The following is a 20,599-nucleotide window of genomic DNA, read 5'->3' as shown; positions in this document are numbered from 1 at the left end:
GTTTACTCAAAGTCTTAGTGTTTTTATCATTTATTCTTCTTGTTTGTGGTCTTCATTCGAATGCCAATTATGTTATGTAAGTCAACTACTAGCGTTATGATATCAGTTTGTTTCTCAATACCATATTATATTTTAAATAAAAAAAGTTTACATTCTTAACATTTTATTTGTGGTAACTTTTATTGGAATTGTAATGACCACATCCTTTCAATTAGTATAAACACGATGATACATCAGCATGATATAGTCCAGGAAAATATAAAAGGTGTCTACAAAAAGGTTTTATATCCACGATACTTGGCGGTTGAGAATTTTGAGATTTTTTTTTTATTTTTATTAATTAAAAATGCCTGATGCGATTTTGATGAGGTTTGACAAGGTGACTTAGCATTATTGAAAGATTGTTTTAAGTACATTTCAAGAAAATACTGATACCAAGTGACCAAAAACAATGAAATCTTTATATGTTGAATGATTTATATCCAAATTATTTGCACCTGACAATATGAGGAAATCCAAGAATGCGTAGAATTTTTTGAATGGTAAAAATATTCTACTGCAATTGCTTTTAGTTGGATGTTCTTGTTGTAAAAATTACATATTCATTCACCTTCTTTTTAGTTTCACGAACAATTCCCGACCATTTCAACAGTTTAAACTCTTTTGAATGTTTCACTAATTGATAAAAGTTCTGTACTTATAAAAAATGTATAAAATGTATCAAGAACTATTAAAATAATTTAGTAGCATACTTTGTTAAATTGATGCTAGATATTGGCGTCTAAATTTAAATATGTTTATAACAATTTTCAAAATTGTCAATTCATACTTAATGTAATCTTTGAGAGAAAAAGTATTAATTTCGTAAATATGGGTCACATTAAGAGGAATGGCTGAGAAGTTTCCAAACCTCAACCTGAAAATGTCAACACTTATCTAAATATGCAAAATTTCAGCCATTTTGAACACTTAGTTCCTGTTTGACCATCATATAAGTGTATTCTTTTACATGCAACAATATACAACACTGCGTAAACCTGGTATGAACTACCCATCATTTTAGCAAGTTCTCTAAAAAAGTTCATCACTTCTTTTAAACCTCCTTCTACAAGTAAAAAAATACACACTTATTTACTTCTTGTATAACCCCCGTAGAAGCTGCCATCATTACTTGCAAACCAACTAGAGACTTCTTCTACTTCTTGTAAACCAACTAGAGACTTCTTCTACTTCTTGTAAACCCTCTGGAAACTTCTTCATAGAGGTAACCCTCCCTCTGCCATCCTCCTGTTCATCCTATTTAGTGTCATAGAGTATACTTGAAAATAAGAAAATGAGTATCGAAATATCATTTTTTTTATACAATACGCCTACGTAAATAAAAGAGGAGTGCGACACTGTGTATACAGACTTTACACCATCAATTATGAACATGAAATTTTGGGAAGCTGAATTAAAATGTGGCTGTATCATCAGCTTGATTGTCAAAGAGCGTTCGTGAGGGCTAAAAATTGTGAAAACCAACGATGGTATTTAACGAACATCGGATTGAGAATAAAGCAATAAAGCGATCCACGCGTTCGGTGTTGTGATTGCTAATTCCGGACAAAAAGCGAATCCAAATAAACATTTTCCAGGCCTTATTGTCACTGTAGATGAAACTGGATTCACTACTGCACTGCTGAAATGATAAAAACACTCAACAGTTAATTACAAGAGGCGTCTTTATCGGCCGAATAAGTCATGGTGACCGTTTTTTCGGAATAGTCATGGGATTGTGTTCAAGGTAAAACAATGACAGGAAAGTATTACACATCATTGGTTAATAAGGTCTAGGGAGAAATTATGAAATAGTGACTGCATTTGAAAAAAAGTACTTTTCCATCAGGACAACGCACCTTCTCACGCTTCAGTGATTTCCATGGCTAAAATTAATTATTTGCTCATAGTATTAATTGACCATCCACTGTAGTCACTAGTAGTGGCCCCTATCGATTGTTTCGTGTTTCTTAAATTCGAAAATTCATTCACAGGAGAAAAATTTTAAATAGAAAGTCGGCAATTCTAATTTGCAAGGATTAAACCGTCACTGAAAAAAGTATATACATAGTATATAAACAGACTGCAAAATAGAAACGATTATGGAAAAAATGTCTAATTTTCACACAACCCTCGTATTTTTTCTTCTTTCAAAATATGTCTAAGACTCATTCATCAGCATTTTTTTTAACTCTTAGTTTGTTTAGAGTGAATTTTCCATTCAAATGTCTTGTTAATTTTTAATTAACTTATTGACTTTTAATGACAATATATTTTTAAAAATAGAAATGTCACTTAATTTTTCAATTAGAAACTATTAGACTAGTCTGTAAATAGTAACTCCTAGTTGCCTTCTTTGACTTGGAGAATACCGCGCATCGGCATGAGATAGAAACCGGTACCGGTTAATCGGCAAGGTTTAGTTATATATCGAAAGCTGTATTAGCAAAGTCGAAATACGAAACGAGAACGATTTAGCGGTACGTGCGAGATTTAACAGTATAAAATGTATTTTAAATTGAACATAGTGTAGTGCCCGACTAAAGTAGTCAAAATTTTTTTCATCTAAAATATTTGTTTCATTTTCCAGGTTAGTAAAAGTATGCATATTTAACAATTATTAAATAATTGTAACTTCGTTATTTTGACCACAACTCTCATCAATTAATTTCAATTTTAATTGAAGAAATTATACAGGTAGCATTTATGATATAGACACCCCCTTATTTATGGCGTTTGCACTAAGTCAAATTTGGATTTTTAAACAGTTTTACAGGGTGACAGAGTTCATTTTTCACCTTAATCATTGAAACATAAATTTATTATAAACCCATGAAAACGATGATTTTTATGGCAAAATACACATTTTTAGTTGTTTGCCTCTTTTTGGAATTCAATTTTTAATTTATTGTGTGTAAAATAGTTATTTACATTTTGACGTCTAATTTAATGCTATCATATATTCTAAAATTTAAAATCTAAAAATTACAACTGAATGATTTTCTATTCTAAGGAGATGATTAAGTTAAGAACAAAGTATACAAAAAAATATAATAGTAATAATTTAGTTCGAAATGTTTCAACTAGATATTAGTGGCATTTCTCAATTATTTTTCAATCTAATCTAATTCTAAAATCCAAATATAATAATATAATGTTGAATGCTTGAAAGCCCAAGGCTTTATTTTAAAGAATAGAAATTTGTCATCAGAAGAGGATTTCTCAAATTCCAATTGAAAGAGTTGTTTCCAGGCTCGGATTAAGCTATGGACTTGAGGGGGCTGTAGCCCCGGGCCCCAGGTCCAAGAGGGCTCCATCTTTTGGAAAACATTCTGTATTTTTTGATGTGTTGATACCATAAATCTAACGTATTGATATTATTTTTTTTATTTTTCCGGGTTCCCGAATTCCTTAAGTGGGCCCCGTCATTATTTTAGCCCCGGGCCTTATAAATCTTAATCCGGCCCTGGTTCTTTTTATCCAGGCTTTATGAAATTTTTGTTATAATCAACAAAATAATTGAATTACGATTGGATACACCATTTAGCTGAAAAACAAGACAAATGAAGAGGTGATTGCAAAGAGAAACGGGAAAGATTGTATCTTGGATGGTTATAAAAAATTGGAAACTTCCCCTAAAACAAGTGTGCAAATTTTAAAGGGGAATCTGTTCAAAAATAAAATATTTCATCTCCTATCCTATTAATTCATATTTTATTTAGCAGCTTTTAAGCAAATAATAGTCTCCTTAAACAAATGACATTAATTATTATAACTGACAACTATAACTCGATATAATAAATGAGAAAATTCTTAAAATATTTATGAACCGAATATCAAGGAATATACTTATGTACAAGACGATTAGCCATTATTGTAATTGAGGGGAGTAATGACCCTTGAATTATTTTGACGTTTTCAATCAAGTATTCAATGCGATATGTTGCTGGTTTGTTAAGAAGTTGTTGTTGCACTAACGAAAGTTAAGCAACGGAAGACCAGCCAAAAAACCCTTGCTTACAAGACAACACACAGTTCAGAGATCAAAATTTGCAAGACTAAATCAATGATTGAAAACGGGTTCTGGTCTCCGATGAAACTAGAGTTAGCTTTAAAGCTCCAGGTGGACGTGAGCGTGTCTGGCGAAAACAAGGAGAAAGGTTTGTCAGCTGTAATATCTCTCCTGAAGTGCCTTTTTATAGTGGCTCTAAAATATTTTGTGGACGAATTTTCTTCGATGCTCGTACGGAATTTGTCCCTATACATACAAGGTTTATGAATACCCAATATTACTTAAACAAAATGTCTTTTGCTCCATTGGTTGGGCCTAATATTTAATATGCATACATGATATCAATATCCCTTTATTAGAGTAGCCACCTAACAGTTCGGATGTGATTCCTATAGAACATCTGTGGGACTATCTTAGAAACAGGATTCGAAGTTATAGCCCCCTGTTTCTAATCACAACCAATTCATAGAGGTCGCTATCGAAGAATAGTAGAATATACCGCAAGCTTTTGTTGAACGTTTGATATTAAGCATATCTCGAGTTTTGCTCCCATTTTCATTTATTCTCTTTTACTATTCACTGGTTATATTATTTTTCTTTTTAATTTGGGCAAATTGAAATAAGGAAAATTAAGATTATGTTCGACTAATATGTAGGTGTTCATTATTATTTCTATGTCACTTAGTTTTATTTTGTGTTCATATTGTAAATATTCAGATTAATTACATCGGTGCGTTAATTTTGTCCATGAATTTATTTTACCGTTATTCACAGTTAACTGTCTAACGCATTTTTCGATAACAAAATTATCGTCTTCAGAGATTGGAGGTAAACTGTATTTGTAAAAGTAATTTTAACAAAAGTTTTCATAGGATTATCACTCACCACACACTATTATCCAGAGTTCTCTTCCTAAACTTAAATCTTAGTATTTATTGTTATAGTTAAGGATAAAGTTTAGTATGCCACCTGTAGTAATGGTCACAACTCACTTAATAAATTACAAATAGGGATGGGTATCGATGGTTCGATGTTATCAAAATGATTTTCTTTCAAAATTACAGATGATTTTTAATTACGTAATACAGCTAAATACATATTAAAAATAATTGTATTTACCTATCAGCTATTACGCAAAATCAGTTAATTTACAAACAGAAAAATCAGTTAATTTACAACGTTTCTTTCATATTTTCATGAAAATATGATCTTAATTGTTTTTTATTCCTTGTTTTTTCTTTTAGGAAAACATTGATGTTTCAAAACATCGATGATTTTCTTCCGATGATTATCAGCCATCGATGTTCATTAAATGAAAAAACATCGATGACAAACATCGATGTTTTGTCTATCGATACCCATCCCTAATTACAAACTTCATCTGTGTAAGTTATGACCTAAATTACCACTCAGTAAATAAAATACCATTTTGTATTTTCTGTACTTTTGTATATATATGATTTACAGCGGAAAAAACATTTAAATTGCCTATAATCTCCTGGATTCTAACTGAAAATAATTCTCATGTTATAAATATTTACCTCACTTATCACAGTTTGTAGGTGTAAAAAACCGGTTTAGCAATATATCATATAGGTAATTTATAACAAAAAATAATTGTTTAACTACAATAAACGTTTCCAATTTTTTTAGCAACTTCTAAATACATAATCATTATTTTTAGAATGAGAAATATTAATAGTTAATGATCCTGAATATTTTTTTTCGTAAAAATATTAGTCTCATTCATAAGATACAAACAGTTCAAGGTCCACATTATCAGAATGAGAAAAGAAGTAGAACTCTAATCAATTGTTTATCTATTGGTATGTCAATATAAGCAGTTGATTTCTGTTATTATTATTGATTTGATTTCAATTATCACTTATGTTTACATTACTCAATCGAACTTCTAAATAATATGATTCATATCTGCTATAAATTTGCATTTTTTAAATAACTATAAAACACACAGTCATCTCTATTTGCTTGAATGGAAACTAATTATAATTGCTATAACATATTTTCCATCAATATCTCCCCTATATCTGAATTGCAAATTGACAAATTCTTTCAAAAAAATTGTCAACTCTACGAGGGATGATAAATAAGTCTCCGTCATAAAAATAACTTAACAATGTTATGATAGACCCAAGTCTGATGAAATACTTCACCTAATAATACTAAATTTGATTGTCAAACAAAATAAGAATCTATGGATCTAGCAATAATGTTCAATTTCTATTGAAGTAGTTTCTTCTGGTATACAAGTGTGGATTTACAGAATATCCATGTTTCATATGCCTTTGAAACAATAAAACTGAAACTGAATCCTCAATGAATCAACGAAGTTTTAGTTACTATATGTGCTACTAAATTATTTTAGTTGTTTAGCAGATGAATTTACTGGAATTAGCAAAAAAAAGTGTAAGCCGGTATATTTATTTATTTATGAAGACAACTTTTTAAAAATCCCAACTTCACACTATAAACGAACGAGACTGAATTCAAAGCTGGTTGTTCACTTTGTCATATTATAGAAATTTTTTGGAGTATATATGAAGCAGAAATTTAATTTGATTTTGTGGAAACTATACAACAACAGTTGTACAGTGACTATAAAAATTTACTGCTACTACAGAGAGTTTTCCAGATAATTCCTAAGGATGATGAAACTATATCAAAGACGATGTGTTTTCCAAATATAAAATACTCCTATATGGACAATTTCTATAAGTGAAAGTTGTTTAGACTAAGGAAGACAGAATGAAAACGATGTTCCAGCTCGGTTTTGCGTATTCTCAATCTTCCTTAACCTGAACTAGGTATCTGGAACGAGAGAAAAAATAATATATTGTCAGCACCTTAATAGTGGGTCATTCAAGGGCGGATCCAGGGTCTTGACAAAGGGGGGGTCATTAGTATTAGTCCTCCCCAAAAGACATTTTAAGCCTTTTACCCACAAAATATAAGTTAATTACGTTGTTTTTGACAGCATAATCACGAATTTTACGCAATTTTTACTACTTCAAACCTCATTTGCTCATCGACTTTGAAACAAAAAATCAAGTTAATTAATCAACGTTTGACCCCCCCTGGATCCGCGCTTGGGGTCATTTTTTCCCGCTTAAATTGTCCATATACATAGGAGTATTACATATATGGTTTCTTTTTGTAAATAATCCAATTCATGTGTTCTATGTATATTAATACCCAAATCGATGTCCATGGTATATACACAAATCCACTAGGTTATGATTATGTATACTGTGATCCATGTGTAACAAACTATCTTTAAATAAAAAACTAGACTCTAGTATAAGTGCAAACGGCGTAGCTAGCGCTATCTATCAATAATTATTTGAAATTTGTTAAAAATAAGTTTTTTAAATAACTACTCGTATTCATTCTTAGAAACTACCTTGTAAAAAAACTTACCTTTATGGTTTTGTATATAAAAATTGATAATAAAACATTGAAAATTATTATAACAAACTATGTTTTCTGATAAGTTTTGCTATTATGTTTATTATGTTATCCCCCTCCCACTTTTAACTAAAAAACTGATTGATCATAAGAGGCTTGAGTATTGAGTATTGAGTGCGTAGCTAGCGCTATCTATCAATAATTGAAAATTTCTCAAAAATAAGTTTTTGAATAATAACTACTCGTGATAATTATGTCTTAGAGACTGTCTTTTAGAAAAACTTACCTTTATGGTTTTAGAAATCATTTTTTACAATACATAGGAACTTATAATTTAAATGGGAAAAGTGGAATGTTCAAATTAACAACAAAAAAATTTAATATAATTATATTAAATTTTGTATACAAAAATTGATAATAAAACATTAGAAATTATTATTTCCTTTATAAATTCACATTAATCATTATTTCAACATTAATTTTTATTGTTACTTGATGAAAAACTTGTTTTGGATAAAAAAATGTTTTGGTGCAATCAAAAGCCTGATAACAAATGCTGATTGCTTTCAGGAAAACAAAAATCATTGCTCCTGATATTTCCATGCACCTCTCTTCTCTGTTATCCTAATATAAAATTTGGGAAATATTTTAATGAAAATCACATTTTGTGTTAGGATAACAATAACTTGCTCCTAATATTTTAAAAAAATTTTGCCAAACTTTCACACATTGTTGATATATATCTGAATCCATGTATTATTATTGATATAGACTTAAATCCAAGTGTTTCTGTTGATATATACGTTAATTCATGTTGGTAAATACTCAAACCCATATGACTCTGTTGGTATATTCCTACTTGAATCCACGTGCTTCTGTTATCAAAAAATTCAATGATAGGCATAGCTCAATAAATTCTATTAAATAATTTGTCTAATGTTCCTAGTTCAACTAAAATTGGTGTAACTTACATTAGTATAGATGAAATGTTGATAATGTAGTATCCCAAGATACTCACAAAGACAATAGGATAAATTTATTAAATTAGTTTAACACAGTTAAAAGTTTCTAACACTTTTAACACATCTAATAGTTCAAAGTCATATAAAGCTTCCGTTACATACTATCCTGATAATCCTGTCGAGTGCAATGGTACGAAATTATTGTATTGTTGCTATTCCTTATTCGTAATCAAAATTTCAAAATTAATAGTCCGTTTGGAACTACTCAAAAATCGAGTCTCAAGATTCCGTTACATACATACGAGTGATCTATTTTTTGCCTATAAATACAACCAATCACTTAACTTTTTAACTTTGTTGTTAATTTCTTTATTTATTTTCGTATAAATAATATTCCGTTTTACTTTCAGACTGTTACAAGTAATTTGAAAAAACATGCAACTGAAGCAATCAAACTTGAAGTTCAAGTTAATTCTTTGACTGCAGACTACGAAACTCAGGCACTGTCTGCCCAATTGGCTGGTATACGTACAAGGATTGCTACGTTATTATCTCAAGCGGAACACGGCAGACTTGTAATTACGGTACGTAAATTCGCACCATGTAATACTTTAGTTTTGAGCCTATCCTTCCTTCCAAAACACGTATAGGCGTAAATATAGTTTGGTACTGGCATCCTTCTAGCCAACAATAGATAGTAGGTTTTCTTAATAAATAATTGCTGTGAATTTCTAGGTTATGTTAGTATTTCACTGGTCTATCAGTTAAGATGTTTTAAGCAATTTAGAAGTATTTTTGTTTGACTCATTGTTAACCAAAATAAAATTGATTTGAAGCAATTGTTCTAATACGAGAGCTGCCACTTAAGCTTTAGAATATGGCAACACTGCTATGAATATGTCAAATCTGGCATATCTATCATAGGGTTTGACATTTTTTACCTTGAACCTACACAGAATGCTACTTGAGTTTATAGATACTTGAAATATTCATCTTGGTCAAAAAATGAAATTAAATCGTGAAACATCTTCATGCGATGATTTTCTGTAACTTTCAACGTGGTTTGAACCAACAGCAGTGTGCCTATCAACTCGCTTTGAAATTGGTGATAAAGAACCATCTCGGGTCACTGTGTTTCGCTAGTTTCGTAAAGGTCGTCAAAAATCGGCTGTTAGTTTAAGTTGTACCAGATAACATTGATTCTGTGCGTAAACTAATATTGCAAGATCGTCATGTGACATACCATGAGATTGAGGCATACTTGAGCATTAGTTCCACTCGCATACATTCAATATTGCATGAACATTTGGTTGTCAAACAGATTTGTTCTCGTTGGATGCAGCATAAATTGACAATCGCTCAAAAAGAAAGGTCTTTCAAGACCCATACCAAAACTCAACAAAAGTTATTCGCGCAAGAAGCACTGCAAAGTTAATGGTCGCCTGCTATTTTTGGAATAACTAGACATTTCGCCACAGTCCCATTAGAGTAATTCTTATGGTACACAAGCATCTTTTGCCAGAAAAAATAAGGAAAACCAATCAATACGAATAATTGTCCACCATCACAATGCGAGTTCTCACAAATCAGTTCAAACAGTTTTTGAACAATCCAAACATCGAATTGATGGATCATCCGCCGTACAGTCCTTGCTCGACACCCAAGGATTGTGCAGTCAACGTTTTTCTACACCTGAAGAAGTGGTTGACGCGTTCAAATTGAATGTTTTGGAGGTACCTCAATCGAAATGAGAAAAATGCTTTGTTAGTTGGCTCAAACGCATTAATTAAAAATTTTTGTTTTCATTCTTAAAGCTTAAGTAGCAGCCTTGTTATACTATTTCATAAAAAAAATTCACAACAACTTGCGTTTATTTCAAGTTGTTTTTGTTTTAGGACGCCCGAGAAACACAACAAAAGAAGAAAGAAGAAATCGTTCTGTATCAAGAATTATTAACAGAAATACAAAGTTGGCTTGAAACTACAAGAATCAGAATCGAAACTTATTTAATAAAACCAGAGAGTGAATCTCAAGCTGAGGAACATATAGATAACCTCGAAGTTTTAAGAAAGGAACTTTTGAGCAAAGAAAACAAACTTGAGGAACTTAAAAAAGCTTGTGAAAAGTTCAAAAATTACTCTGATCTAGAAACTTTAGTGAATACTTTATTGGAAAGGCTTGAAATAATTACTACTATAATCGAAGAAACTAAAGTAATTGTTATTTGTAGAATAGAAACAATTAAAACATTGCTTAAAGATATTAAGGAACGAAGAGACAAACCGCAAACCCCTGATCTGTCGCTTGAAAATACGTTGGACTCAACGTCAATGCCAATTGAAGAAATTCCTGTTCATGCTGATGTAAAAACTGTAACTAAAGATTTTCTATATAAAGAAATAGTACAAAGACCCGTAGCTACTATCGAAACTCAAACAGGAAGAAGCCTGTCATCTCCTATAGAAGAACCATTAACAAAAGATTTCACCGTAACTTATAATCAACCTGTCGACGTTCAAATCCAGACAATGTCGCAGTCGACAAGTGAAATGGAACCGGTACAGACCAAAGAAACAATAACGATATCAAAGGAAACATCAGGAGGTCAAGAAACGATTCGAATTGCTACTAAACCTATCACAGAACATCAACCTATAGTAGAAGAACCAGACAATCTTCTGGTGGAAGCAGATTATAGAAAGAGACCGGAATCCGAAACAAGAACGACAGAACTGAACATAACCAATGTTGCACCTAATCAAGCATTTGAAACTGTATTTGTAGAACCAGATGAAACAACTACAGAAGTAATAGTAGACGCTGATGGTACGAAGAGAATAATAATGAAAAAATTGCATAGAACTGTTGTCAGACACCAACAATCCTCTCAAAATCAACAATTCTCCACTTTAAATACGCTAACGGAAAGCGGTATTCCCGTTTCCCAATCATTCTCTCAAATAACTCTCACTGGTCAACAAAGCTCCACATCTATAGCTAAAGGTGACAATAGTAGAGCTACTGTCACTAGCCAGAAATATGGAGGAAAAGTTGTATCGGGAGCACTTGGAGGAGAAGTTGATATTCAAGAATATGAAACGGAACCGGAGACGCATTACAGTTTTACTGGACCTACTACAAAACCCGAAAAAGTAGAACTACAAGGAATGAAACTACATGAAGGAGATGTCACTTTCATCAGTAATGACAATAACCTATTAATACCAACCGAGACCCCACAAGTTGTTTTCGATGGTAATGAAATACATACTTCCAGCTCTAGTGTAAGGGCTGTTGTACAACAAGTTACTAGAAGAATAATCAGAAAGACACGAAGAATTATACGGCGAACAGTGATTATAGACGGAAAAGAACATGTACAAGAAGAAGTCATTGAGGAACCTGAAGAAATAGAGGTAACAGAAGAAGGAATACCAAGAGTAAGCATCAATGTAGTTAGAACCGAAAATGGCCATGTTGTAACAAATCAACAGTTTGGAGAGCAACCCATAGTCGAAGAACCAGATGTTACTGTAACAGAAAAAGTTACCACAGTAAAGATAGATGCACATGGAAATCCACTAACAACTTTGCCAGAAGATGTAACTGTCATTTCCAAACCAGTGACGGAAGAAGGTGTTACAATAACTGAAGTAGTACAACATACATCAGAAGAATCGAGTTCCAAAAAACCTGAAGAATCATATACGTTTATACCCCAAAGTGATGTAGCAGAAAAGGCTTCTTCAATTATGTTGGAAACTCCAGAAGAACCTGAAGAGAGGTATGTGATAGACCAAAGCACTGCACTTCAGCCTGAAACTGCACCACAAATCACTGAATTTGTTATATCCTCTCCAGAAAAATTCTATGCTTCAACGAACGATTTCTTAGATAATGAAAGGCATGTTCATAGTGATTTGGAACGTAGAACAATTGATATAGCACTTAGTGTCGATGCAATACACCAGCCAGACAACAAAGAGACTCTTATTGAAGAGTCAGTGAAACCTCTATCAATTAAAGATGATATTTCCATTTCTATAGACGAACCTCAACTAACCAAACAAATTGAAAGTCCAATAACAGAAAAGTCGGAAATAACTGCATATCCTGTTAGTCACCACACAAGTGCAGTTATACAAGAACTAGAAAATATCACGAGAACTATTGAAACAGCGTGCCCAGACCAAAGAAGGATCACTATAACCACTGATAGGAGCACTGATTTACAGTCAACCGAACCAGTATCTGAGCTAAAAACTGAACTTGAAAACTCTATTGAAAATCAGATAGACATCACAGTTAAAACGGCTGAAATTGACACTGAAGATTCCAAATCTTTAGAAAGTCATAAAGATATTGTTACTTCAATAACTGAACAGTTACCAATAGTACCTGATACAAAAATAGATGAACATAGTGCTATTGCCATCACTGAAATTATTTCTCCTAAATCTGCAACTGAAGATATTGGGGTTACCAAAGTAACTATTAAAGAGTTATCTGTTCCATCTGAAAAAGAAATCATTGAAGTTAATTTACGTACCCCAAGTGCGCCTCCATATGAAGAATGTTTGGACTCAAGATTACTCGAAAGTCATATCTCAAATCAATTTATCTTAGCGGAACAGCAGCATCATTTACCAGACACCATAGTAAAAGAAGAAGTCAAGAAATCTCCACAATCGAAAAAGAAGAGAGAATTTGCAAAAACGAAAAAAGCTATGGGTACTCCTAGAACTCAAAGTCCTGTATTACCCGAAGATGAAATCACTGTAATCGATGTAGATAAATCCGAAGGGGAATCTTCTGAACCTTTACCTGAAGTAGCTGTGATAAGTAAATCTATCGATATCACCGAGAAAATTGAAGGAATAGTCGAAGAAGAGATGCCCAAATTTGACAAAATTAAAATACAAGAAACTGAAACCATGACTTCTACAATTAAAGAGAGCCCTGGTAATGCTGAAATCAATTTATCACTCGAAGAAATAAAACCTGAAATTACCATAGTAGAAATGCCACAGGAAGTTTCGTCAGAAGTCGCCAAAGCAATAAATTGTAACGCAAAGTTTATCGAAGTAGAAAAACAATTTAGCCTAGAAAATTCTATACGCAAAGAAAAAGAACCAATCATCACCACTGAATTAGAATCACACGAAATTGTATCAAGTAAGGAAGCTCCAGAATTGTTAACTGCACCTGAAAAGGAATTGACAGTCGAAACAACAGTTATCGAATCGGCAGGATCAGGTGATCTAGTAGAACCTATTGCAATTGTAGCATCCAGTAATCAGAAATTACCCTCCAAAGAAGTAGACATTATTCTTTCTTTAGAAGAAAAATATGAGGATACGTCTATTACTACTCCTAAAGTAAGCCTATCAATGAGAATTGAAGAAACTACTGACGCTACTGAGCCTTCCGACATCCTTCAGAAAGATGTCCATGTTCAGTTACCAAAAATGACAATCGAAAAAACGGAAATCGCTGAAGTTACTTCAACCGAACCGAAACTAGAACTGGAGCAAACTGAACCATCACTTCCAAGCGATATTGATCACGGAGGTAGAAAAAGTAAGAAGAAAAAGAAACATAAAAAGAATGGAACGCCGACTTCAGAAGAAGAAAAATGTGATACCTTAATTGTTGCCAAAGAGGCGGTAGCAGTTGAAGAAGAAATAGAACAATTGAGTCAAGATGTGGATGATGAAAAGCAACAGTCCGTTATAACTTCTTTGGCAGAATCTGTGGCATTATCGATTCCAGATGATTCTATCAAATCAGAAGAGAGTCCAAAACCAACACAAGACATATTTGGCTCGGTTAGTGGATCAGAAGATAGTTGTAAAGGTAAAGAAACTGGTTATGAAGCAGATAAAACTCTCGAAGAAAGTCTAGCTGACGAAGACGAACAAGAAAAGAAAAAGCGTCGAAAGAAAAAGAAGAAGCAGAAAATTAAAACCAAAGAATCCGAAGAATCTAATGTTCCTATATCAATACATGAATCTTATACTGATAATTCAATACAATTCAGTGATGACGAACCAGTTAAAAAAGTTGATAATAAAAATGAATCGGAACAGCCAAAGAAGACAAAAAAACGGAAAAAAAATAAAAGGAAACATGAAGAAGAAAGTGAACCAGAGTTAGTATCCGAAGAACCAATAAAATTCGAAGCACGAGATGAGATAATATCACAAGACGACTCTTATCATACAATATCTACTCTTACAGATCCTGGCACTGTTAAAGTTGTTGAAGAAAGTGTAATAAGTAGACCTGCTAGTAAATCACCAATTGAAATAAGTTCTAAAATAGTAACAACTGTTCCAGTTGTTGAGGCTATCATTACTCAAGAAACTGTATCTCAAACATCTCCAATAGATGTAAATGCTGAATTTCTTAATGTTGAACGCGAAATGGCCGATGTCACTATTACGAAATCCGCAACGGAGCAAATTTCAGTACAAACTTCTCCTGAAATCCCGAAGGAAATTAGTGATAGCTATGCTCAAACTAGTATTGAAGAAAACAAAATTGGAATCAAACCTGATATTAAAGAAGATTCTACACAAGTTGATATAACAACAATTGAAACAATTACCCAAACCTCACCAAAAACTCAGTCGCCCGACGAAAAATTTGCGACAGAAATAACTGAAATATCAACACAAACTATTACACCTGAAAAAATAGAAATAACTGAAGAATTTGTTCAAACTGATACTCCCGTACCAATAGAACAAACTTTTTTAACTGAATTAATTGACAAGAGTGATTCAGCTATGCAAACAAATGTAGAAAATCGCGAAGAATCCGCCCAAACTAAATCACCCGAACCAATTTTATCGACAGAGACTGCTACTCAAATACAACCAGAAATAAGTGACTTTGGTCTACAGACATGTCCAGAATTACCACATGAATGTGTCGAGCATATTGAACTTACTGAATCTTGCATACAAACTTCATTAGAACCATCTGCTCCACAAATAGTTCAGCCTAAACTAACTGAATTCGGTATTCAAACGTCTCCTGAGTCGTCTGCAGAATCTACTTCGTATAAACCAATAACTACAATACAAACTACAGAAACTATGTCTCAAACAAGTCCAATATTGAATCAAGAAAGAGATGAAATAATTACATCAAGCCTTACACCCACGACAAGTACTTCCGAACAATACGAAATTCATGTTAAGGCTTCAGTTATTGTTCCATCAGAAAATTCAGAATCAGCTGATGAAATTATCGAACATAAGGTTTTAACTATTGAACCAGCAGTTAGCGAAGAGAAAATACAACAAGACATAAAAAGCTCGAGTTCTATTTCATCTGATATGGTACAAGCTAAACAATCATCGGAATCTGAAGGGGAAATTGACGTTCAAATCAATATTGACGGAAAACCAATAGATCAACATTCTATAATAACAACATTCTTAGATTCCGAAAGAAATAAAGATTCCTCTGAGAAGAGACATAGAAAGACTCATAAAAACTCCAAAACGAAACGTCAGGAAAAAAGGACTGGTATTGAGAAAGATTTATTCTCTGAATTTAAACGACAAAATACTGTAGAAGGAAGTTTAGCACCTATATCTTATGCAGATGTTACTAGAAGATCAAGAACTCCTTCGCCTGTACGAGGAGAAACTATAGTTACAAAAACTGTTGATAAACAAGAAGAATCAGTTGATGAAACTCAACTTGCTTACTCTCAATCTATAGCAACGGGTGTTGTCACTGAAATATCCACGAATTTGGATAAGGATAAAGAAAATATTATACCGACTACACCTAAAAAATCAACAACGTCCGACTTAACATTACAACAGACATCAGCTCATAAAGTTATTGAGAAGAACGTTGTAGCTAATGAACCCATAAATGTGGAAGAGAAGATCCAAGAACAAGGTATCGATAGTCCAAGTATTATTTCTCCCAATATTGTAGATGTAAAACAATCATCGGGATCTGATGACGAATATAAAGTTGAAGTTGATGTATATGGAATAGACAAACAATCTGTAATAACTTCATTTTTAGATTCTGAGAGAGATGCAGATTCTTCTGGAAAGAGACACCGAAAGAACCGTAAACAATTCAAAACTCAAGAAAAAATTACTGGCATTGAGAAAGATTTGTTTTCCGAATTCAAACGACAAAATACTGTAGAAGAATCTCTAGCACCTATATCATATGCAGATGTTACTAGAAGATCTAGAACTCCTTCCCCCGTAAGGGATACAGAAATTAGAGGTACACAGGAAACAATACATGAAACTGAGACTAAGCCAAAATCAGTAGCAACAGAGGTTGTTTCAAGAGTGTTTACAGATTTAGATCAGACTCATGTCAAAAGTAAATATACTAGACCTAAAGAATCAACATCGTCTGACTTAACACAACAGACAAGTGTTGATATGAATTTAAGTGTTCCTCAGGTATCGGAATCACCATCTACAGTTGAAATTATAACAAAAGACACATATACTGTCAAATCTCATATCGACGTTCCCCAGCATGTTGCATCCTTTACTGTCGATTCTATTCAAACTGAACTTAAAGAAAAAGAACTTCCTTTAGAACATGAAGAACCTTTAGATACTACAATATTAGTTAAATCGAACGTTGTAGCATCTTCACCAAGTGTATCAGCAACAATCGAATTTATAGAATTTGAAAAAGGTAATACTTTTAAAGATGACGGTACAATTTTGATTAATGATAAACCCGTACCCCTATCACATGAACAAGAAGTAGAAACAATTGAAAAAACTGGAGATACCGATCAAGAAAATATCTCAACTGATCAAGAAGTTAAAAATCAAATCGTTGAAGAGATGCCTTCTTCTGACGATAATAATATTGCAACTGTTGATGAAATCTATCAAGAAAAACTGAAAAAGAAACCAATTGCTACTAAAACTAAAGATAAAATGAAAAAAGCGGTCACCATAGAAGAAGTGCAATCGTCGATTATTATTGCAGACACTCCTTTAACACCAGCATCTGATTCAGGCCCATTATCCCCTCCAAATTATCCAATTTCAACTTGGCAAAAACCTCAAGACGTATCAGCAGCGCTGATACAAGCTGAAATCCAATTGACCTCAGTTCCTTTAAACGAATTAACAATTAAATGGAATCAAACACAAGCATTGGAAAGAGTAAAGAATTTGCAGAATGCTAAAAAGTCTACTCACCTCAGTAACGTACTTCACTTAGCTACTTTGAACGAAATTATCACCGATGAAACGATTCAACAACGAAATGATAACATTCAGAAGAATCTAAATTTGTTACAAGAAGCTGTTGAAAGAAAAGACATGGTAATTATTCAACAAACTGTAATCACTACTGTAGAAACCATAACAACCTGGTTGGAAACAATCGAATACAGAATTTACGTTCATAGACAACAGACATTAGAAGGTCCCTCCGAAGCTAGAGTACAAGAATTTAATGAACTCAAACAAGAAATAACCAAAATAGAAAATAAAGTAGATCAACTTCAATCAGTAATACGACAAACCGATGATATTTACAATGAAGATGAACGCCAAAGAATAAAGAGTTACATTGAATCTCTTCAACAACAAGTTAAAGTTATCGAGGAAGTTACTGAAGAGAATGAACAAATCGCTGCTGAAGATTTGAAAAGATGGAACGATTTCGTGGAAGAAGTAACTAATATAAACCAACAAATTAGAAAATTACAAAGACAATTGAGTGAATTGAAATATTCTGATGCGGCTCCACAGACAAAATTAAATGAATTGGACAAATTTGAAAACAGTAATAGGACGTATCTGAGTAAAATAGTTCCTCTTATGACAGAAGCTAAAGGATTGATGCGAGATTTCCCTACTAAAGAAATACCTAAGGAAGTACTTCTTAATAATGAATTAGCCAAACAAATTGAGCAACAAATAGGTATCGAAAGAGAAAAAACTTACCAATTTTTATCTTTAGCTGACGAATACGAACAAACTCTCAAAGAATTCAGTCAAATTATTATCATTGCTGAAGCTTTAGTTGAGAGTTCGATATCAGTTCGCAATTTAGAACATCTAGAAGACGAAATGCAAAATCATCGCAAATTTTTCGTTAATTTGAGTCATTGTAGAGCAATTCTAGAATCTTTGGAAGAGAATTTAGATTCCGAAACACGAGCAATACATTCAAAACTGCACCAAAACCTTTACGAAAGAGCTAGTGTAATTTTAGATAAATCGACTGGTCGGTTTCAACAAATGTCTTTAGCTGCGTCTAGATGGACGGTCTTAGAACAAAGTACCAGAGACGAATTGAGGTGGTTACAAGTAGCACAACAAAGAGTTCCTGAACTTAATAACGTTACATCTACAGATTACGAACGATACATAGATCTCCATAACTCATTGGCTGCTGATATAGATTATCATCATGCCAAACTCACCCACCTCAATTGTGTAGCTCAAAAACTGCAAGAACTTGTTCATTGTACAGAATTAGAACAAGCTTACGTAGAATCTCTAGATATAATTCAGAAACTACAAGAAGATGTTAAGAACAATCTTGAACGGCTTTTGGCTTTTAAAGACAGTTGGAAAACTTACAACATGCTTAGCGATAAAGTCGAATATTGGCTAAAAGAAGCTGAAATAGAACTGAAACAAATAGAAGTACCTTCAGGTCCAAGAGGTCACTTAAGACGTTTTTGGGAACTTAAGGCACAACATGAAGTTCACAATTTAGCCAGATTGAACGCAGGAAATGCATTAGACAAATCTCTGCAAATTGTACCCATTAGCGATGAAATGTATCAACGAGCTAATAACTCAGAATTAAACGCGCTATGGCAGAAGGTGTCTAAAAAGATTGCAGAGTTAGAAGCTTCCATATTAGATACTATATCTGCTCCAGATATTCCTGTTAACGAAAAACTCGTATTTTTAGAACAAGAACTCCAAGATCTTAGTGTTGACGTAGACAATCTTAAAGGTATAATAAAAACTGAAGACGAATTAAGTCTATACGTAGAAAGACTTCAAATTATGGCCGTGAGAATCGAAACCATACAAAACGAATTGAGTAGATTAGGCTTACTCTCCGCTAGCGAGTCAGAGAAAGTTGGCTATCTCCTCTCCTTATCCAAAAAACTAGAAGTAATCATAGCAGAAGAATTAGAAGGTGGAACATTAATCAAAGAACGACTACAAGCTATACAAAAGAGTATTGAAAGAGTTAGGAAAAAACATGCGGATGTTAGTAAGGGGTTAGATCTCTGCGAAAGTGCAGAAAAACTTGGAAGTGAGTCCGTTGAAAAAGCAGTTTCCGACTGCTACGAGATTGGCGAAGAACTCGTCACTCTTTGGCAAGATTTAATGGCTATCCGTCAACTTCTTCATACTTTACCAACCAGACTAAAAGTCACCGTTTCACCACTCACCGTCGAAAGAGACATCTCTAAACTACAAGATGACCACACAGCTCTGGAAAAACGATGTGGACAAATCTTAGCGTTACTCCGAAGTCGGTTGGCATTATGGAAGCGCTTCGAAAGACAGTTGGAGTTAGTACAACAAAGTGTACAAGAAGCCGACTTTATGGTTGAACTTCTGACTGTACAAGGAACTGTGGATTATGAAAGGCTGAGAAAAGCAACCGAAAGATTAGAGGTAAGTGCTTGTTATGTAATCATTTTTTACTACTGGAAGTTTTTGAGGCTTATAAGACGTTAGTTACCTCAGCTTATGATATAATTGTTCGTCAGTGGATACGCAATCTTGCGATAAAATGTAGATTTGAATATGAGGTACTTAAACAACACAGATCCTTTTCAAAATTTAACATTTCCTTGAAATTGATTGATTTTTGTTCTTAATAATTTATTTTGCTCAAAATATTTCTTTTTGGCTAAAATAAGTAACTGAATTCCCTCACCCAGTAATTTCCAGTCATTATTATTTTTTGAATACCGGATTTTTGAATCAATTACTTTTAAACGTAAAAATAAAGTCTGCTAAGTTAATTGTCACGTATATATTCAGTTTCTAGTTCTAATCAACGATTGAAGGTAAATATCGGTATATATTATGAAATTTTGTGCAATTTCAATAATACAGAATGATGTTACATTAGAATACAATTGAAGACTTTGAAGTTG

At 33.0% G+C, this 20,599-nt stretch overlaps 1 protein-coding gene across 4 annotated transcripts in view; it reads left to right on the top strand.

Annotated features, from left to right (window-relative positions):
• Positions 1-20,599, top strand: part of LOC130448464 (muscle-specific protein 300 kDa) — a 289,850-nt gene that overhangs the window by 220,479 nt on the left and 48,772 nt on the right. For all 4 annotated transcript variants that reach the window (XM_056785865.1, XM_056785867.1, XM_056785866.1 and 1 more), the window contains 2 exons: positions 8,850-9,023; positions 10,335-20,111. In XM_056785865.1, the coding sequence (XP_056641843.1) occupies positions 8,850-9,023; positions 10,335-20,111 (9,951 nt within the window). The remainder of the gene's footprint in view (positions 1-8,849; positions 9,024-10,334; positions 20,112-20,599) is intronic.

Source organism: Diorhabda sublineata, chromosome 8 (genome assembly GCF_026230105.1).
Source record: "Diorhabda sublineata isolate icDioSubl1.1 chromosome 8, icDioSubl1.1, whole genome shotgun sequence".
NCBI lineage: Eukaryota > Metazoa > Arthropoda > Insecta > Coleoptera > Chrysomelidae > Diorhabda > Diorhabda sublineata.
Note: the sequence above shows the minus strand (reverse complement) of the source record. Positions and strands in the feature narration are given on the sequence as shown.